We start from the raw sequence: 22,215 nt of genomic DNA on the forward strand, positions 1-22,215 counted from the left end.
TTAGTTACATCTGCTGTTAGCCCGTGAGTCTTTTATTGCAGTAAGTGTGAATGTGTATTTGATCACAGGAGAAACAGGTGCTACCTCCATATTGGCGCTCACAGCATCCCAGACCCAGCTTGTCACCACGACAACCTCCACACAGGCCAATCAGGTAGAGTTCTGTGTTTCACTTTCATTCGTTATTTGATTTTCTGTTACTATCAAAATTCAGTGAACAATCTTTTACATTTCCGAAGCACTAATTGTCTGTCTTTATACTGTGTGTGTGTGTGTGTGTCTGTGCAATGGCCCAGGTGGAGATCATTGGGAAACCTCAGCCTGCTACCCCAAACCAGCCTGCCACACCTGGAACTGCTCTGGAGTGTCAGCAGTACCGTAAGCATACCGTCCAAAACATTAAAGTGCCCCTATTATGTTATTTTAAAGGCTCCCATTTTTGTCTCCTACAATAGGTTTACATGCATCCAAGTAAAAAAACAAAACAAAAAAAACACTTTAATTTTCAGTCTGTTGGGATTGGTCTACTCTGCTCTGATTGGTCAGATGGCCCAGTCTGTTGGGATCTGCTCTGCCATGATTGGTCAGATGGCCCAGTCTTATACACAGTAACAGTAATGATGGCATTGGTTGGCCCTAGTGCTCATCCATTGGAAGTACAGCAAAGTGGATTTGCTTTGGCAGCGCAGAAAACTGTGTCTTCTTGACATGTCAACAACACGAACCAAACTCTTCCAGTCTCAGCTACAACTACAGTGTTTGAGGGTCAAAGTAGACATTGTTCATGGGCAGCCAGTGAAGACCGTTGGCTGGCATTATGCACATTAATTACAAACCTACATAGGCAGGAAGTAAGACTGGAATTACTCATTTCGGAAGTTCAGAATCAATTCTTTCTTTTAGGACAATGACAATAACTCCATTATCGTGCATTTTGATTTTGAAACTTTGCACAACTTTTATGTTAAAAAAGCGCTATATTACACATGGCATGAAAGGTAATATCCAAAAAAGCTTAATAGGGGTACTTTAATATTTATTTTACCAAAAATTTATTTGTGGCTACTTTAGCTGACCTAATGAATTCCTATGCATCTTAATTTCCATATGAATGATGTACATTAGTTGTATTTCCTCTTTCCTGTAGCGGATCCTGACGTGTCCACGTACCAGTATGATGAGAGCTCTGGCTATTATTATGACCCTCTTACAGGCCTCTACTATGACCCAAATTCACAGGTAATAAAAAAGGCAGAGCACAGTTTATGTGGAGCGTGTGCCTCTGCTTCGTACACCAGTATCCTGGAGGATTTGATCATTTACACATAAGCGCTTATTGACAGAGAAGAAGGGGCATAATAATGTTGTCATAGAATTACTTAATATGCAATATTGGTAAACACCTTAAAATGAATAGTGAAAAGTTGGCATATTTTAAAATAATTTGGGTCTTCTCTTGTCCGTTCGGGAAAACATTTGCTTTAAATTACCCAAGACCCGAGGCTACTAGTATCAGAACGGACCAGCGTACGAGGCACAATCCTTATCAAACACACATGAACCAGCGAATCAGTGTCTACAGAGTTACTTGAAAATTACAGGTAGGTGAGTTTGATCAGGGTTGTAGGTAAATTCTGGAGAACGGCATCCCTCCAGGGCAGGTTTTGAGAAACCCTGGGTTAAACCCTAAATATCAAAACCCTAAATATCAAGTAGCTGTTTATATCTGGGGTGTCCAATTCTTCTCCTGTCCAGCAGAGTTCACACCTGGTTCAGGTTAGGGTCAGAAATTAACTTTTCCATTAAGGGATAATATTTGACCACTGGAATTGATTTTTATTATTACCTTAAGATAGGTCTCTGTGTTTTTATGTCAAATACTTAAATTTAACCAGTTACTTCAATCATTAATACTATGGATTGTTGCCAATCACAGACCTGCCAACATGTACGCATTTTGCGTACCAGGTACGCGTTTTGATCAACGCTGGTAATTTGTCAAACTACGCAAAAACCCGGTCTTTGCACGCGTAGTGCTCAAAAGGAAAGAGTACCAATCATATCGCTGGGTTCAAAGGTGGCATAATAAAAAGAGACATGACAGCAACACAAAATCCCGCGCGATTTACACTATCTCTCAAGCGAGGACAGTAATGTAAATTGCCTAATGTTGAACATAAATAAAATTGTATATAAAGAGAAACAAGCGCGCCGCCATTATAAAAACTTCCGTTTTGCGGTAACATTTCTATGCATTAAAAATAATTAGTTGGTTAAGTGGATTTACAAAAGTTATTGAGTATTGTTATGTTTAAAGCAAACTGGAAATTATATACGGAAAGTGAGCAAAAAATGTTCCCCATCACTGAAGCGTTTGTTTATTTATTCTCCATGATTTTCGTTATTGTGTTAATACTAGCGCGAGTTCTGCATTTAAAAGCTGTCGCGGTAACACACAAACGCGCGCGAGCACAGAGAGGGAAGATCCCATTACCATCAGTGAGGCTGTCAACACTGAGAAATTAACCACTTACCTCGTATCTGCACTTGTTTATGATGAGAGAGTTCACGAGAGTGCAGATTCAGGATTCAGTCAATGAGCATGCTCATAAAAAAAAAAACAATAGCGTTTTCAGCTCTGTCTAATCTAAACGCCTCTGATTGGCCATTATTTACACTATCTCTTAATGCATAAAGTATATAAATTATAAAAACAAGCATCATAAGCTCAACAGAAATGTGTGATTGGTTATAATGCTCAGCACTGCAAAAAACAATGCATAAAAAAACAAATCTATTGCAATGTGAGCACATCTAAACGTAATGCTGCAATCAACACTTTTCATTCATTTCACTTTAATCACAACTGCCATAATAGATTTAGTTTAATTGTGCCCCCATTTTATGCCCCCTTATCTATTATGAGCATTTTTGTTCAGTTTGGTGTTATTTTTGCCCCAAGCCCCCATTGATTTCTGACTCTGATTCAGGTGAGTTTAAATGTGTAAGGTTTTTGGCATTTATCTTTATTTGATGACCAGTTGGTCAGTGATGACCAAGCTTTCTGAGCAACTTAATACAGCTTCTATACAAGCATACTGATACTGAGAATGTTTCTGTTTGTTTTGTGATGTTCTTCTAGTACTATTATAATCCTCATACGCAGCAGTACATGTATTGGGATGGGGAAAGACACACGTATGTTCCTGCCTCATCACAGACGTCCGATGACACTACAGATCCTGCGGTCACGGGAGGGACCTCTGACCTTTCAGGTGTTCCCAACAGCAGTAAGGACAAGAAGGACAAGCCCAAGAATAAGACAGCACAGCAGGTACAACCTATCTTGCAGAGACACAAACCATAAACAAAGCAGCGCATACTTACCGTTTTGAATATCAATAATGCTGATCACTTTCTTTATTCCACTCGGCTGGTGTTGATATTAAGATATTCTTCCAGGAACACTCAGGTGTAGCAAATCAGCTCAAAAGAAATATGAATAATTTATTATAACTTACACATATTTTGATCAGTTAATAGAATTAGCGTAATGTAGTAAAAATAATATTAGAATCATTTAACCTGTTTGTCCAGTGAACACTTTGTTAATTGTTTATTAATTCTAAGAAATGTTCATTTCCGGATTATGGGAAATAACATTCTTACTGTACAGTACTACTCAGAGCATGTAGGCAAAATCTGCATGATTAGGGACTCCAGTATATGAACATGAAACATGGAGAACTTTACATGTGACATGATCATAACTAGACTCAACACTTAACTACTCTAACATTCACACACATACAGTGCTAAGCATAAATGAGTACACCACCTTTGAAAAGTAACATTTTAAACAATATCTCAATGAACACAAAAACAATTTCCAAAATGTTGACAAGAAGTTTTATATAACATCTGTTTAAGCTAAATTTTAGACTACAAATGTCTAATTTAACAAGAATTCAACCACAGGTGAGTCTAATTATTCATTACACAGGTGTCCAGCAGACAGTTGACTATAAAAGGGTGTTCAAACCCCTTCCTATTTCATGCTGTCGGCAATGGCACCACATGAAAGAGAAATGTCACAAGACCTGAGAAAGAAAATAATTTCTATACACCAGAAAGGTGAAGGCTACAATAAGCAGTAAAGCTTTACTTATCAGTCAGAATACTGTAGCGAAATTGGTACAAAAATTTAAAAAAGATGGAGCTGCAACCATCTCAGAGAGACGTCCAGGTCATCCACAGAAGTTAACACCTCGACAGGAGCGTCTTCTGATGAGAAGGGTTGAAGAAAATCGGCATGCAAGTTCACTGCAGTTATTTAAAGAAGTAGAAAGCCAAACTGAGGTGACCGTTTCCCATGACTCAATACGGCGTACACTGCAGAGGAATGGCATGCATGGGCCGTCCATAAAAGAAGCCTTTCCTGAAGCCCAGGCCCAAAAAAGCCTGCCTAGAGTTTGCCAGGGCCCATTCTGACAAAGATGGAGACTACTGGGACTCTATACTCTGGAGTGATGAGACCAAGATAAATGTTTTTGGAACTGATGGCTTCAAAACCGTTAAGTGTCGCAAAGGTGAGGAATACAAAGAAAAATGCATGGTGCCTACAGTGAAACATGGTGGTGGCATTGTCCTTATGCGGGGCTGCATGAGTGCTGCTGGTGTCGGAGAGCTGCATTTCATTGATGGCATCATGAATTCAAAGATGTACTGCTCTGTACTGAAAGGGAAGATGCTACCATCACTCTGTGCCCTTGGTCGTTGTGCATTTTTCCAACATGACAATGATCCTAAACACACATCTAAGGCCACTGTTGGATTTCTGAAGAAGAACAGGGTGAAAGTGATTCAGTGGCACCTGATCTGAACCCAGTCGAACACCTATGGGGAGTTCTGAAGAGACAAGTTGAGCATCACTCTCCATCCAGCATCCAGTCTCTAAAAAAGGTCATTTTTGAAGAATGGAAAAGATAGATGTTGTAAAATGTCGCCAACTTGTTCATTCCATGCCTAGAAGACTTGGTGCTGTCATTAAAAATCATGGAGGCCATACAAAGTACTAGATGTAGTAGTTTTTGTTGTGGGGTGTACTCATTTTTGCATCACCCTAATTTGAGTAAAACTGAAAAATGTGTAATCTAAGTTATATTATTAACCTTACTTTCATGTTATAACGTAAACAGATGTTATATTAAACTTAGTCTTGTCAACATTTTGGAAATTGTTTTTGTTCATTGAGAAATTGTTTAAAATGTTACTTTTCAAAGGGGTGTATTCATTTACACTGAGCACGGTACATGCATACAGTTACCAAGGGAAAGAGAGAGCTGAAGCAGAATACAGGAAAGCAAGAAGTTATAGCATTGTTTGAAATTCAGCAGATCAACAGCCTTGAGTAAGCCATCAGTTTATTTCTAACATGCCCTTCTTTAAAAAGGGTAAGGATACTTAATGTATCAAAAAATTAGACTAAGTTTGATACTTGCATGTCTCACCCATTTGAATTAAACTGTCCTGATGCAATTTGTGGAGGCTCCTGATGATCTTTGCTGATGTTGTCTTGATGAGAGAGAACCAGTTGGAGTTATAGGATCTTTGGGTCCTTAGACGGCTTCTAGCACAGCATCATCTTCTTCACATCAGAGTTTACCAGAAAAAAAGGGACTGTGCGTGAACTTGTGATTAGTGATTTTTAAAGTTTGAAGATTTTACACCCTCTGCAACTCTGAAACATGAATACAAAAGAGTTCAAAAGAGAGAATTAATACTTAGGCTTGTCTTTAGACGTAACAGGCTAAACCCCATAAAAGGAAAATCATAAGAGGGGAAAATTGGATACATGTTTATACATTTCTCAAGTGGTTATTTGCATTAGTTCTCATTTACTTCAAATTTCATTTCTAAAATATTTTCTTAACAAAAAATTTAAACAGCAGTGTCTCTATCATTGTTACATACAGTTTTAAAAGTTAGTGCAAACATTTTCCCTTACTTTATTTTAGCTTAAATAACATCAAAATCTTGCACTGAACAACACTGTAGCTACTGAACAAATGCAATCCCTGAATACATTTGTATACAATTCTATTTCTTGCCAGACACCTGACGGCGCTTTTGCTCACACAGCTGAGCCACATTTGTCCAAGATGCTGTTTGACGCGCATCAGACGCGCATCGGTGGTTTAAATCGATGCTCGCAACTTGCGCGAGTGCTTTTACTGTAATAATAGAAGCGACGCAGTCGCGACGCGCATGTGGTGCGGCGCACTCGTTTTTCCAGGCGCACTTATGCCGCGGTGAGATGAAAACATCTCAACTTTTCATGTGACAAAGACCAACCGATGAGCTTCGGCCTTTCCATGACAACATCGAAAGCTCAGCCGAACTGATCATAGCTGTACAGGGCGGGTTTTTATTTCTCATCTCCATAATTATATATAGTAGTAGAGCTAATGCAAGGACTAGAAATCCATTTTTCTTTTGCTGAAACCATGGAGAGCGCAGTTCATGGTTCCATAGTAACGACAGATGCCACGGGAGCGCAAGCGCTTTGAAAAGAAAGAGAAAGCGGCGCGACTGCTTATGTGACGCGATATCTGTGAACGGCCCCTTAGAACGGGGACTTTTTCTTTGCATGTGAAATATGGTATGAGACAACTAGAGAATAATATTTAAAATAATAATAATTTAGCGGGCCGGATTATGTTTTATTTTTGAGATCAGTTGCTGGCCGGGTGGAGGGGGAGGGCGGGCTGTAAATGGCCCACGGGCCGGCAGTTTGAGACCACTGCTGTAACCAGAGGCTTGGTGTTACTGCATTTGTTGCAGTTTTTGGTGTATGGTTCACAGACCTTTGTTGGGAGATTTGAGTTTGCTGGATTATTCATTAAATATAATGAATAATTTGTGTGTGTGTGTGTGTGGTGATTCTGCATGCTGAATTGGCCCCCCAAAAAAACCCAGACGACACCTAACTAGAGCCAACACAATGGAAAAACTAAGTCGGCCAACGCTTAAAAACGGCCCGATGTTGCCCAATTTCAGATCGTTGGCTTGGTCTGTCCCGGGCTTAAGTCACCATGAAATCAACCTGTCACTCACATGAGATCGACCAATTTCAAATCCAATCAATTCCCATGGACAAAATTAAGTCCCGCCCTACAATTTTTTTTCTTCCATTTCATGCCTACTTTGAATTAAAGGTGTTAGAAATCAGAAATTCTTTCATCTTAAGCCCAAAGTATACTTCAGTTTCAGCTGAAACGCATGAATTATGAGTGATCTTGAGCGATCGATGAACGTCTTTGTACAAAAATGTCCCCTCACTGAAACACTCATCATCTTGGCCGTCTGTTGTTGTTGTTGTTGTCTGTTTCGTCTCATCATTTTCTTTTTCGACTGTGAAACAACAGGCCTTGGCTGTGTAAAAAAACAAATTATACTGTGGGCTTTAGAGGGTGAGGTTTTGGTGAGATGGCATGTCATTTAAATCGAGTATCCTTTCCTGATGCATCTGTATGTTTCTTCAGATAGCCAAAGACATGGAGAGGTGGGCCAAAAGTCTGAACAGGCAGAAAGAGAATGGCCGATCGTCCTCGTCATCCTCGTTGAGTACAAGCTCTCGATTGATGGCACAGGGTAGATCCGATGACAGGCGGGAATCTGCCAGCGCAGATGCGGGTTATGCCGTCCTGGAGATGAAGGTTGGGATTTACACGTCTGACTAATGCCCTGCTCTTCATGTCTTACTGATGGTGTGACTTTTCTTTTTTTTCTCCCACAGGGTGCCTTGCTGGAAAGACCTCAGATTCTGATGGAACAGATCACACATCCAGAAGAAAGAGAAGTGTGTTTTTTGTTTTGTTACCCTACGGCCCCGATATACTCATGGCAAAGTTCTTTTTCCATCTTGGCTTGGGGGGGGTAAAAAGAAGTCTGAAATACTTTTGCAGCGATACACTGTTAGTGAATATGTAAATATGTGCTGCTTGCTTTCCTTTCTATAACAAAATAAACACAACAAAAATAACAGCGGTGAGAAAACAGCAGTTAAGAAAGCATCGGATCATAGCAATGTCACTGATGTGGATATGTTTGCACAAGCTCTGCAATTCAGCACTCCAGTAAAGTCACGTCACCTTTATTTATATAGCACTTTATAAAATGGATTGTTTAAAAGCAAGCAGATTTACAGTATTAAAAATGACATCTAGTGTCACTTTCAATTAGAATTACAACTTAAGTTTCTGCTATAAAGTATTTCTTCAGTCTGATCATGCCACCTCGACGGACAGATTTCCACAGAGCCACACCCACCTATTACTTAATTGCCATGGACCAATGATAGTTTGAAGGTGTTTACCAGGCAGAGCAAACGTTCCTGGAACTCCAACGAATTTCATTTTGGCCTGATTTTGTTTGAAATGACGTCTCACAAGTTCATTCTTCGATTTCGCTTGGAGTATATCGAGGCCTTTACGTTATGGTGTTTGGTTCTCAATATTCTTTTTTCTTTTTGTTGTTTTGTTTTATTACATTACATGTTAGGTTTTTTGGGATTCATTTAGTATTGACTTCATTTTATCATGTTGCTCACTGCTTGCCTCTTTTGTGTGTACCCTTTTTGAAAAGCATCTATTATTGGCACTGCAGTGTCTTAAAAATATATTGTCGATTCTGCTCATCTGTTCTCTCGGCAGAGTCCTCCTCAGGGTCTGGTGGCAGGCTACAGCGGAGAGACAGACAGTGAGGAGGAGGGCGGAGAGCGAGAGGAGAGACTGACAGACTGGTCTAAACTGGCCTGTTTGCTGTGCAGGAGACAGTTCCCCAGTAAAGAGGCTCTAATCAGACATCAGCAGCTTTCTGAGCTACACAGAGTGAGTGATGGATGAGATTTGCCAACATATGAGCAATGCTAAATGCCAAGATTATGTCATTTTTATTTGTAATAGTTTTTTCCTCCCTATATAAATATATATGAGCAAAAAATCAGATGGTTTGTGGTACGAGTTTGGTATTTGTAAAAAATACAGTGGATACGGCTGCCATAACAGTCGCTTCAAGCGGAGTGATACAAACGGTGAAAAGGCAGGAGTGCTGTTATCACTAGAATATCGCACGGCTCTCAGCCAATCAGATTCGAGAACCAGAAAGAACTGTTATAAATGTATGTAATTTTAGATTTTGAAAGAAATATTAGTAATAACCAGTGCTATTACTATTAACTAAAATAAAAATTATTAAAAATCATGTTTGTTGATTTTTAAGTATAAAATATTACACGGAACAGACCAGATTCGGTGCGACATGCGATAAAAGGTATCTTCTCCATGTTAATCATAGTTTTTGTCCTAACCAGCCGCAACGGAGAGACACAATGCATTTTAGAATTGGTTTCTATTTCTGCAACCTTTATAGCCATTCTGAAAGTAACATGGATAATTCACCTCAGATCTTGAATATAAATTAAAGGAAACAAGAACGTTCAACTGTGATTGGCGATGTGACTCATTGTGAACAAGTGAAGTGTATTCTATGACAAAGATTGTTTCAGTTACTTAGTGTATTTTTAATAGTGTTAAAATGGTGTAATATTTATGAATTTTATTATGTGCTTATCCATTTGGTTGAGTGCAGTGTGCTTACAGAGAGACTCCGCCCACACGCTCTTCTGATTGGCTGTGGTTTTTGATTGATTTTGTCGCAGTTTGTAGTCGTGTCGTGTTTGGTGTGGACAGACAAATTGCTTGGCACTGGAATCTTATCGCATCACGTCCCATTACGACACGGTGATAGAGGGAAAAAAATTCAATGAAATTTAGAAATGAATCATTGACGCTAAGCTAAGCAAAATAAAAATTTAAAGGGGACCTATAATGCCCCTTTTACAAGATGTAATATAAATATCTGGTGTCCCCAGTGTGTGTGTCTGTGAAGTTTCAGCTCAAAATACCCCACAGATCAATTTATTATAGCTTGTCAAATTTGCCCTTATTTGGGTGTGAGCAAAAACACACCGTTTTTGTGTGTCCCTTTAAATACAAATGAGCTGCTGCTCCTGGCCCCCTTTCCAGAACAGCTTTAACAGCTTGCACTTCGGATGCTCAACAATAACAAAGCTGGGGAATCTCACACAGCCAAAATGACAACTGTCAGTAGCGGTGTTCAGCCTTACATCGTTCAAACAGGAGTTGAACACTGATGGAGAAGACTCAGGAAGAAGTTACAACTTTTAAGAATGCAACTGAACGTTTCTGAATGGTTATTTGATGAATTTATGTAGTTGCAGTTGATTCAACTCATTGACAAGCATGTGCTGTCATGTTTATCTTTTGTGCAAATCCAGCGTTGAATTGACCCTCGTGTGTGAAGCAGTCTGGCGTAAAATGGCGGCATGGCAACAACACTCTGCTACAACAACTTTAACTCTTCTCTAAAGCAGCCCGACATGGCCTCGCCCCCTTTGTTGCTTGTTCCCGGGGACAGGGTTTATGAAAATTTTGGGGTTTGTGAAGCCACTAGCCCAGGAAGAAGCTTGTTTTAGTCCCTACCAGCCATTTGTTGTAGTCCTTAAAATTTCTGTCAAAGAAAATATCTCCCTTTGCATTGAACTTTGAGCATTGTGAACTTTGCAGGTGTTTATGCTCAAACAGCAACATTACACACTAATTAAAGTTAAAAAAGTGAAATCATAATCAAGGACACCTTTATTTTATTTTTTATTTCTAAATTTTATATAAATTATATTTATAAGTCTGATTATTCATTTTTGTCTCATTTTAGTTTGGATATATTTGCTGGCAAAAATCCTAAAATCCAAATACAGGCTGCAGCAACCAACCAAATGAATTAACAGAATAATACATTCTATTCATGTCATTGTCTTTGTTCATCCATATGCAGCAAAACCTGGAGCAGAGGAGAGCCAGACCGGGCCAGCCAGAGACACACGAGCGACTCGAAACAGAGGTAAACGAGACATAGTCGGCTAGTTCTGAAACCTCTGATTACATCTCCAAAATCCTGTGATAGCATCAGGAGTGTTTAATTACCATTTCCAATGAGCAATTTCCCCCTTAACTGCTATTTTTTTCCCCTGATTCGTTGATTTGACACTTCTGAAGTATTGACCTGTGGGTGGCACTCTTCGTTTTAGCTGAGATACAGGGACCGGGCAGCAGAAAGGAGGGAAAAAGGGGCCGTCCCACAACAACCAGATGCAAAAAAGAGGAGATTCAGCCCTGTGTAAGTGGAAGGAGTGAAGTTGTGAAGACATTGTACCATGGTAATAATATGTTATTTGGGGATGTACTATGGTAATATTGTGGTGTTTGACTATAATGTCTTTTGTTTTCCTCTTGCCCGTGGTCAGCAGTGGCATTGGATCTCAGATGTTTCCTGGAAGAATGGAAAAAGGCTTTTTCTTTCGCAACCTCCCAGTGGAGTAATGGTGTACTTCTTTGGACTTTCTTCAGTACTAAATGAAACACCTCATGTGCACAGTGTTTGTGTACAAAGCAACAATGCAGCTGCGAGACCATCATCAGGGTGTTTATCAAAGATTAGAGTGATGCGGTAATGTGCAGAATATATTGGATTCAGGTTCAGGAAAAACCCTCAGGATCCTTAAAAAAACACTATACAGCACACTGTTACTGTAGATACAGTCCAACTATGTGACATTCTTGTACTTTAGCCTATTGTCAGCTTCCCAGAAAGCAATTTGTGAACATTTGTAGATGGCATGAATTTATGTAAAAAAAAAAAAAAAAAAAAAAAAGTATAATTCTGGGAAGCTGAGAAAATGATGTCAGGATGGAAAACTGGGATAATTCAGAAACTATTTCTTGTAGTTTCTTTCGACTTTTAATACATTTTTTGTCCCTTTTTATATATTCTTTGATGAACAGCCAGTGGCTCTAAGCAGAAGCTTTGCTGATTTGCCAGTAAGTGTGCTATGCATTTTGCATGTCTTGTATGACATGACAGTCTATGCAGAAATGACAGACAGCAGGTGTCTGTGAAGACTTGCACAGTAGATTACTCTTTAGTGATTATCTTCAAGAAAAGGCACAGCAGATGATTATGGTTTACTTTATTAATTTTTATTAACCTAATTTACAGTATATATATCATATGATTTATAGGCTGTATAAGATTATATAAGCTGGTATACAGTTTTTTAAATGTGAATTTAAGGTGGTCAGAGTGAGTTTGTGAGTATATGTCCTTATTAGCACTAAGTGCCGTTGTTTTTTTCTATTCATACATACAAAATCATGTATATGATTTTCAAATACTCATTTTGCTTAAATGTTGTCAGAAAAGGGTAAAAATATAATATGATTTACATAGTTTGATAAATATGATTTAGAAAATAGTTCCTAATAAGAATTATTTTATGTGAATATAGAACTTAACATATGAATATTGATAATGAGACAAAGCAGAATTTTGGAAAGCAGAATTTTTTTTTATATATTGACACCTCGATGCAGTAAGAGAATCTCACAAAATCTGTCAGAAACACGTCTGGGACTTATGTCACAAATCCAAATCAGAAGATAATTTACTAAATTCTATTAAATTATTAGTGCTGTCAAATGATTAATCACGATTAATTGCATCCAAAATAAAAGTTTGTTTACACATAATATATGTGTGTACAGTGTATATTTATTATATATATAAATACACACACATGTATACATGTGTATATATATACACATGTAAATATTTATATTAACATGATTAATATATATATATATATATATATATATATATATATATATATATATATATTATGTAAGCAAACCTTTATTTTGGATGCGATTAATCACGAATAATCGTTTGGCATCACTATTAATTGTACAAAAAGAAATAGTTTATTTGTAGGACCATTAAGATTTTTTTTTATATTGTATTGTGACATTTTCATTCCAGTTCAGCATGTTATTATTAACAGTGTGTGGAAAAAAAATATCCTTTTTACTGTAGTTTACTGTAGTTTTTTTTTTTTTTTTGCTGTGAAAAATGATTTTGTGAGACATTTCTTCCTGAGGTTCAATGACGTTTGTTTTGAGTGAATTTGTCCTCCACAACCCAATATGTGTTGAAAGAATGCATTTGCACAATACAGCTTCCTGTATGACATCAGTTTGGGGTCAGCTTTTTATTTTTTATTTTTTTTGGAAAGAAATTAATACTTTTTTTTTTTTTTTTTTTTAAGCAAAAATACATTAAATTGATCAAAAGTGACAGTAAAGACATTTTTAATGTTACAAAAGATCTCAATTTCAAATAAATGCTGTTCTTTTGAGATTTCTATTCAGCAAAGAATCCTGAAAAAAATGTCAGTTTTCAACATTGATAATAATCAGAAATATTTCTTGAGCAGCAAATAAGCTTATTATAAAGAGTTCTGAAGGATCATGTGACATTGAAGACTTGAGTAATGATGCCATCACATAAATAAATTATAATTTCAAATTAGTATATAAAGAGAAACCAGCTATATTAAATTGTAAAAGATAATTCATAATATTACTGTTTTTGATCACATAAATGCAGCCTTGCTGAACATATATAAGACTTCTTTCAAAAACATTAAGAAATCTTACCGATCCCAAACTGTTGAACACACACATATACATATAAAATGTATTTATTTTTAATCATAACTGCCTCTTTTTTGGTATTCCAGTGCATTTTAATTGGACTGCAACTCAGACTGCATGTCTTGGATTTTTGTGGTAAGGCTGTGATTAGTTTTATTACTTAGTGAAATAGCTGCACTGCATGGGAAGCATTTACTGCATAAGCTGGGTTTTGTACCACAACACAGGCAAAGTGTTCAAGAGCTAACATGGGAAAGATTCTTGTCAGGGCAAGACTGTTGTACCAAAAAGTCTGTTGAGATAATTATATTACCAGTCATGCAGCATATGAACCTGCTACATACAAATATATGGTCGGCATGGCAGCACAAGTAACAAGTGAAGTCTTGTTAGTTGTTTTGCTTAAACTAGAATGAATAAGAAAATGGATTAAGCATTCTTGGAAGCAAAGCAAAGGCAAGTAGGAAATGCCTGTGTTACACATTCATTCAGTTTCCTCCCTGTCCTCGAGGGAGTCATAGCACAAAAGACATTCCTGTCAGCTCTTTTCTTTATGAATCGATCGACTCTTAGTGTCAACACAACCTGAAAGGGCGTCATACATGATATTATAATGTAAAAAGTCATAATTGAATACAACTTCTTTTTATTTTTTTTATTTTTTATTATTCACATCCTGTTGGAAAATGAGAGACTAATTAAAGGAATGAATAGTTTCCAATGAAAGGTGTGCTGGGTCAAAGGTCATTGATCACATTCAAACCATCGAGTTTAAAAAACACCAAATAACTTTCTAAAACGTGTGCTTGTACATCACATGCTTCTAAGCCACAAATACAGACAATACAGGAAATAACAATCTGTACATCAGATTGACACATTCAGAGCAGGAGGTCTGTGTATTCCAGAATGGCACATGGGCGCTTTGTTAATGAGGCTAAAAGGAATGTTTCAGGCTCAGTTCAAGTTAAGTTGGTATGCAAGCATGTTTCTGCGAATGAATAAAAAGGTAATTGCGACATCTTATCTCGTAATTCCTTTTCTCAGAATTGCATGATGTAAACTCAGAATTGTGAGGAAAAAAAGTTGCAATTATATATTTTTTTATTTTGTGGTAGAAACGAGCAGAAAAAGGTTTTGTCCCACAGTTTAAAACAAAAATACAGTAATGCACTTACAATGGTGTATATGTGGTATAAAAGTTTGAAAGTATTGCCACAAAACTCAACACAAGACTAGTGGGGAGAAAAAAAACACTTACTTGTTAGAAGTTGAATATAACTTTTCACAATATTCATGCGCTATTATTGTTTTCATGTTTTGAAGTGGCTTTTATTTATATATACATTTTCATTTTTTATTTTCATTTAATTTTTTGTAATTATGTGCTTTTATTGTTTACATGTTATACTATATAAGTTTAATTTATTTTTATTTCTGTTTTAGTTTTTATTTATTTCCAATTTTAGTGCTCTAACTTAAAATTTTAATTGTCTAGGCAACAGTTCACATTTTCTTTTCATTTAGTTTTTCATCTTATATTTCTATTTTATTTTATTTCCTTACAACTTTACAGTTCATATAACACATTTTTGAAAGGACGAATTAATATAAGTGCTTTAAGTACAAGCTATACAAATCCTCTGTAATGTTTGCCTAGACATCCACTCTAAGTGCATTATTGTAGTAAATTTAAGTTAGGTCTGTATGTTCGAGGAACAAACGAATGATTCTGTGTGGTAATCGACAGCATGCTTCACATGAGCTTAACTTGTGTTGAACCGGAACATTCCTTTAAGAACATTGACAACATTCTTACAGTGTTCTATAGTAAAAACAGAAAACATCTTTTTTTCTTAAAGCAGAACAACCAAAGTCTGGAATTTCCAGGGTCTTGTATTGGCAGTCTTGCCAAGCTTCACTTCAATCAAGTGCTGTTCTAACAGAATTTGTGCAGGACAAAGTATATACAGCATCAACGACTCACTTGTCTCACATATTATGCACTTCTACAAGCATGGAAAACTCAATAAATTAAAAATAAGAAAAGCAATTTAAAAACAGCCACTCGTTCATAATATTTACATTATTTTGTCGCAGTGTTCTGAAGTTCTATCAACTGTTCTGTGTATGGCAACATAAAAAAGGTCATGTGATATGGCTAGTTTCTTCATCTCCTTAGAAACTCTAATATGAAATGACATTCACTATATGTGTGCACTTCTCATTGGGTTGGCTTATTTTTCTCTGTGCTGGCCAGAAGTACTAACGCAAATAAACACTGATGCTGTGACAGTTCTGGGCTTTTGTTCAGTCATTTGTTCAGCTAGACGTCCATTAGCATGACCACAGGGCTTCTCCTGTCACTCTGGAACTGAAAGACATCTCATTCCAAGGCACGAGAGAATTAGGTCCATGTTGTCCACATCTGTCGGTAAGGTGCTTCTGTTTCCTTTACTTTCTGTTGTGCCAATATGTCTTTTGGTCCTCCAGAAGTTAAATACAGCAGTCGTGTTACTGCTGTATCATCATGTGCTCTGTGTGATGGGATTGATGTGAAATTAGATATTCCAATAGCCAATCAGAGAATTCCAAAAAGACATTTCATTAGTGGATCGTTCCGGTCCTAGAGGTCATCTTGTAAAAAAAAATCTCTTTCATTCGGCTCAAGGTTTAGAGAGAGCATAAGAAGACCTTTAAATCACAGTACTGTCATGCCTCTTTTCCACCAAAATGGCCGCATGAACTGTGTTGTTTACTATTAGACTATAACCAGTCTAAAATCAAACAGCGCATCCTGGTGTTTGTGCAGGCAGTGTGATACTTCTGTTGTTCACAGTACCGGAAGTGATTCTAGAGAACCGACAACTCGCATAAACTCCTGGTTCTCTAGCACACTGAGTCTCTCTTGGATGCATAGTTATGTATTTGGATATAAAGAGCAATGTAGTGCAACCAGGGCATAAAACCAACTTTTTGCCACACCTGCCAATGGCCGGTGTCTTGGGAACATTTACCGGCCATAAATATTTTTTACAGGCCATGAAACTTTTTTTTTTTTTTTGTGCAAAAAATAGGCAATTATGACACCAAAATTTTAGATAACAGTAAAAATTCTCTATTCCAATTTTGATGCCACAGCTAAAACTACTAGATTAACTAAGATAAATTTAAAACATCATTAAAGACAAGTAACAGTAGTTTTCAGGTAGAGACATTGAATAAAGTAATCAAATGTAAAACAACACTGTTTAATCTTTACTGTGTAAATGAAACGGATTAATCCTTATTACATTAAAAACACAGCAGGAATATTAGGCTGTTGTCACTTTAAGAGCGAATGCACGGATCTAATATACTGATACTGTACACATCTTTCTCTACTGTTTACGTTCACTCAAGCCATAACCAACTATGTTTACTAGGATACTCACTAAGATGGGCATTTTTTACCTTTTTTTTCTGAATTTGTCCGTTCAAGTGCAAGATGACATGAAAGAGAGCCCAATTCAATATTCACACGCTGTCTGAGACGTGGCTTTCTGGGTGCACTTCAGATGTTTGCACACAGAAAACTTCCCACACAGTGTGAGAGTACCTGATCATTGTTCAAGTTTGTTTATGTTCATGTTCTCACAACATTGAATTGCCGGCAAATTGGCGATTGACACTGCTTCATATACTCGCCAATGCAGATTTATACTCACAATTGTTGCTTGGTGAGTGTTAATTTTAGGCCCTGAGTGCAACATTATTACATTGCTCAATGAGACAGCGGCAGCATTTCTCTGCCCTCTGCTCCCCAGCTTTGAGACCATCAAGTTTTTAGGGCCAGTGTTGAACCAATCTTTTTGGTGCAGAACCCCCTTTTCTGCATTGGAAATGCGCAGAACGGTTTGAGAATAGACACAGGCCGAGAACCTGCACCGGAACCACGTTGGTGGAAAAGGGTTAACAGTGTCAGTCTCTAACTGTATAAAATAAAATCACAGCAATGAAAGATGACAGTTTGACGGCTGACCTGTCCTCATGCGCTCTTTAATGGTCTGCGTCGGAACAGCTGGCCATGGCACCGAACACCTCTGCCGGCTCTGGTGAGTGAGAGGCGGCACTTTCTGCTGGGAACCTGCCATGAGAGACACAAGAAAAATCAAGCATTAGAATACGTCAACATGTCAACCGTTCATGCCTTGAAGTGGAGGTTTGTCATAATAATGCAGTTAGATTGAAAAGTTCCACGGATACACACCAAAAAGCCTGAGGACTTTGTTTATTTGGCTGATGCAATCACACAAAAAAGGGATTAATATGCCCGTTAAAGTATGGACAAAAGACCGAACTATTTGAAAGTGCTATACAGAAAATAAAATACTTTACAAATATTGTAGTTTGGTCTGATTTTCTTCTCATCCTAAAAATCTGCTACTGTTGCAGCAAGGCTGCTAGGTGTTTTTTACAATGTTTAAATGTTTTATTTTGATTGTACAAAAAACAGAGAAAAACTGATTGTTTTGGTGATCCAAATATATTTACAATGCACATGATGTGCTATTTAAATTTTTAGTTTGAACTCTTTGTTTTTATTATTAGTTTTGTTTGCATTTTTAGTTTCTCTCTTTTTTTTTTTTTGCTATTATTATTCACTTTGTTTAATCTTTTTATTCACTTTGTTAGCATTATTTGATATCTCTTAGTTTGTTATTTGTTTTGTTTCCTTTATTTGTTTAATTTTTTCATTTTTTATTATTCGTTTTGGTTACATTATTTGTTTTATCTTAGGTGTGGAACTAGCATGTTTTTAAAACTTTAAATTGCAATGCCACAATTCCTAACTGCAACCAAGGTGCAACACTGGCAAGTGTTTTGAAGATGTTTTTGCACTTGAATGGTTGCTAAAGTGGTCAGGTTTCATTGAGTTTTATTGTATTAGAATATTTTCCATAAACACAAAATGACTTCACTATGATCTAATGCTGATACTATATTGACCTTAGTCAAGGTAGAACCCATATTTTACAGGACAAAGTGAAAATGCTTATTTCCATAAATGTCCAGAGGACAAAAAAAACCAAAAAAAAACACGCGCTGTAAAAATGTGTCGTTACCTAAAGTACCTTAAGCCATTATGACATATTAACTGTCTCAAATCCTCATTTAAAAGATTAGTTCACTTTCAAATGAAAATTAGCACAAGCTTTACACATCCTCAAGCCATCCTAGGTGTATATGACTTTCTTCTTTCTGATGAACACAGTCGGAGAAATATTAATAAATCCTGATGCATCCGAGCTTTATAATGGCAGTGAACAGGACCAACAAGTATGAGCTGACGAAAGTGTCTCCATCCACATCCATCCATCATAAACGTACTCCACATGGCTCCAGGGGTTAATAAAGACCTTCTGAAGTGAAGTGATGCGTTTGTGTAAAAAAACAGTCCATATTGGACAAGTTATGAAGTAAAATATCTAGCTTTCGCCAGACCGTCCTTCTGTATACAACTTACGAAGAAAATGTAAAACTCTTGCAGTTCAAAACGCTTACGCTACATCCTACACCTTCCCTGTTCAACTTACGGAAAAAGCTTAACTGACGTGACACCAGTTTACACTTTCTTCCTAAGTTGAATACAGAAGGCGGTCTGGCGGAGCTAGATATTTTACTTTATAACTTGTTAAATATGGATATTTTTTTTTATATATATATATATATATAATTTTTTTTTTTTACACAAACGCATCACTTCGCTTCAGAAGGCCTTTATTAACCCCCTGGAGCCGTGTGGAGTACATATATGATGGATGGATGTGGATGGAGACACTTTCTTCAGCTCATACTTGTTGGTCCCATTCACTGCCATTATAAAGCTCGGATGCGTCAGGATATTTATTAATATTTCTCTGATTGTGTTCATCAGAAAGAACAACGTCATATACAGCTAGGATGGCTTGAGGGTGAGTAAAGCTTGGGCTCATTTTCAGTTGAAAGTGAACTAATCCAAACCCCCAGTTTCACAGACAAGGCTTAAGCTAGTCCTAGGCTAAAATGCATGTTTGAGTTGTTTTAACTGAAAGCAACTTATACTGACATATCTTAAAATATGTCAGTGTCATTGTTTTGTTTCAGGTTGTACACCAGTAATGTATTTTTTTTTCTAGTGAAAGTTTATAAAAGCTACTTAAATGCCCTAATTGAACTAAGGCCTAATCCTGGCTTAGGCTAAGCCCTGTGGTGACAGAGGTGGCCAATCCTGGTCCGAGAGGACCACTGTCCTGGACAGTTTATCTTCAAAGTTAATTAAACACACCTGACCCAGCTATTCAAGGTCCCTGAATTACTAAAAACTTCCAGGCAGCTGAACTCTACAAGAAGGTGGTCCTCCAGGAGCAGGACTGTCACTGAACACACCTGCACTGGACTGAATGTGATAAAATTCAGTGTGCAGAACCTAAATTGAGATCCATTACTAAAATCACACTTTATATTCCAGCATACATAAACATATGCATATCAACCCTCACTGGACTTCATGACCATTATGAATACAATTAAACAGCTGTTTTTTGAGGCTTGTCCAAAGTAGCCTCACACAGATTTGTCTTCAAAAGAACTCATTTTTCTATCTCACCTGTTGTGTGTAGGGCTGTGACTGTAAGAAGGACTGTAAGCCCCAGTGCTCGAGGGAACATCTGCCAATTCACCATCAGTCAGGCCCACTGCCAAATGATTCTGCCAGTTTCCCCCTCCGCTGGCAGTAGATGACACTAGTAAGGAAGAAAGGTGTGATGTTACGTAACATTAAATTTCATCAGAAGAAAATGTTAGGGGTAGAAAACCATGCAAAAATCGCCGCTACAATGCTAGGGTGTGTGGTTACTAGGGTGTTTTAGTTGGTTGCTTACTGGCCCAAGTCAAAGTTTACACCAAGTCCTAACAATATCCTGGTCTCCAGATCTGTGGTCGGTTGCATAAACTACTTAGTCTAAAAAGTTAGTCATCTAAATATTTTGAAGTCAGTTAAAAAGGTAAATCGGTCTAATTTGAATAGGAAAGGTTGGATGGATTACCCCTTGGTTAACTGCAAGTTTGTCAAAATTGTTAAGTCACAGTCTTAATATAGTGGCTAAGTTTATGCAACTGGCCCCTGACTTGATTCCCACATTCAATGCAAATCTACAGGATTTTATCGCCTACCAAATGAAATTGTAAGTTCAATCATTTAGAAAACTACTAGCACATTTTCCATGATGAGGTATCATTCATGTCCATCAGACAGGTTACGTCCCAAAGTCTATTCGAGTTTTGATTCACTCTGGCAGTCAACAACAAATCTATATCTTATTTCTTGTTTGTCCATTTCTACTGTGCAGTTTTAAAAAAAAAAAAAAAAAAAAAATCAATTCTTATAGTCCTTTTAAATTTGTTGGCTCCTTTTGGAAATAATCATTTGTCACACCCAAGGCTGTCCCAAGCATAGTTGTGCACCACTCTAAGGATGGCCAAAAAACGGGAGACATTTGTTGCCCATATTATTTGTTTATCATAGTCTACATCAGGAGTTCTCAACTCTGGCCCTCAAGATCCACTTTCCTGCAGAGTTTTGCTCCAACCCTGATCAGACACACCTGACCAAGCTAATCAAGGTCTTCAAGATTACTAGAATGTTACAGACAGGTGAGTTTGATCAAGGTAGGAGCTAAACTCTGGCCCACGAGATCCACTTTCCTGCAGTGTTGAGAACCCCTGGTCTCTACTGTGTTATGTTTGAGGAACTGTACTTACCTGAGGAGAATGAGTTTGTTCGGCTGGAGTGGCTGAAGGGTGCGGGCAGCGTCTGGTAGCCTAGGCTGTGCTGGGAACCTCGGTCATATTTGTAGGTGTACACCAGCTGATAGGCACCTGGGTCCCTGTGCCCAGCGCTGCGATTGTACCATCCCTTCAAATGCTCTGCCACCAATGCCTTGTACATGTTCTTGGTCAACACCTCATTCAAGGGTCCCTGCCTGCCTCTAGGGGGCCTCACAGTTGCGTATGGATTTTGTGACAAATTATCCGACCCCTCTATTCCATAATGCCTGTTGCGAGTACGGCCCTGGTAACCATGTGCTGGGTAAGTGGGGTTGATGTTATAGTGACCCTCGAGTTCACTCTCGTAAACGTAAGCTCCATTAGAACAAGGCTCATATTCGAAACCGGGATACCCAGCCACATAGTAGGCAGTCGGTCCGTAGTGATTCTGCTGGTAGCCATAACAGCTGGAGTTTTGAGGGACCAAGTTGGGCATGCTCCCTGTATTGCCGTAGATCTCCACTTTGCGGTGGAGCCGGTAGTCGTGGGATTGCGAGTCCAGTGTGCGGTAGGGAGGAGTGGCTGAGCAGGGGAGGCAGTAGTCCATGCTGGACATGCTGGTATAGGACGAGCAGTCATCCAACACCTCAGTGCTGTTGCTACGGCGTGAAGGAGACAGCGGGAACACCGATTTGTTTGCACAGTGAGAGTGGAGAAGTTGTGACTGAGACTCCAAACTGCCGCTGCGGTGTCGGAATGCACGGATGTGACCTTCCGACCTACAGGATGCAGATAA

At 38.0% G+C, this 22,215-nt stretch overlaps 2 protein-coding genes across 5 annotated transcripts in view; one reads left to right on the top strand and one right to left on the bottom strand.

Annotated features, from left to right (window-relative positions):
• The window catches only part of rbm10 (RNA binding motif protein 10), a 34,270-nt gene extending 21,799 nt beyond the window's left edge, over window positions 1–12,471 (top strand). The window contains exons 15-24 of one of the 2 annotated variants that reach the window (XM_048179534.1): window positions 69–154; window positions 297–378; window positions 1,148–1,239; window positions 3,143–3,334; window positions 7,545–7,718; window positions 7,799–7,861; window positions 8,715–8,891; window positions 10,918–10,983; window positions 11,171–11,299; window positions 11,387–12,471. In XM_048179534.1, coding sequence (XP_048035491.1) covers window positions 69–154; window positions 297–378; window positions 1,148–1,239; window positions 3,143–3,334; window positions 7,545–7,718; window positions 7,799–7,861; window positions 8,715–8,891; window positions 10,918–10,983; window positions 11,171–11,263 — 1,025 coding nt within the window. In that variant the 3' untranslated portion in view covers window positions 11,264–11,299; window positions 11,387–12,471. The remainder of the gene's footprint in view (window positions 1–68; window positions 155–296; window positions 379–1,147; window positions 1,240–3,142; window positions 3,335–7,544; window positions 7,719–7,798; window positions 7,862–8,714; window positions 8,892–10,917; window positions 10,984–11,170; window positions 11,300–11,386) is intronic. The other variant, XM_048179533.1, reaches the window with a different exon arrangement.
• Window positions 12,472–14,260: 1,789 nt separating this feature from the next.
• Window positions 14,261–22,215, bottom strand: part of frmd4bb (FERM domain containing 4Bb) — a 77,388-nt gene continuing 69,433 nt past the window's right edge. For all 3 annotated transcript variants that reach the window (XM_048179542.1, XM_048179541.1, XM_048179540.1), the window contains exons 21-24: window positions 21,414–22,198; window positions 20,260–20,395; window positions 17,653–17,757; window positions 14,261–16,168 (exon numbers count right to left, since the gene is read on the bottom strand). In XM_048179542.1, the coding sequence (XP_048035499.1) occupies window positions 17,670–17,757; window positions 20,260–20,395; window positions 21,414–22,198 (1,009 nt within the window). In that variant the 3' untranslated portion in view covers window positions 14,261–16,168; window positions 17,653–17,669. The remainder of the gene's footprint in view (window positions 16,169–17,652; window positions 17,758–20,259; window positions 20,396–21,413; window positions 22,199–22,215) is intronic.

This window comes from Megalobrama amblycephala, unplaced genomic scaffold, assembly GCF_018812025.1.
Source record: "Megalobrama amblycephala isolate DHTTF-2021 unplaced genomic scaffold, ASM1881202v1 scaffold230, whole genome shotgun sequence".
Lineage (NCBI taxonomy): Eukaryota > Metazoa > Chordata > Actinopteri > Cypriniformes > Xenocyprididae > Megalobrama > Megalobrama amblycephala.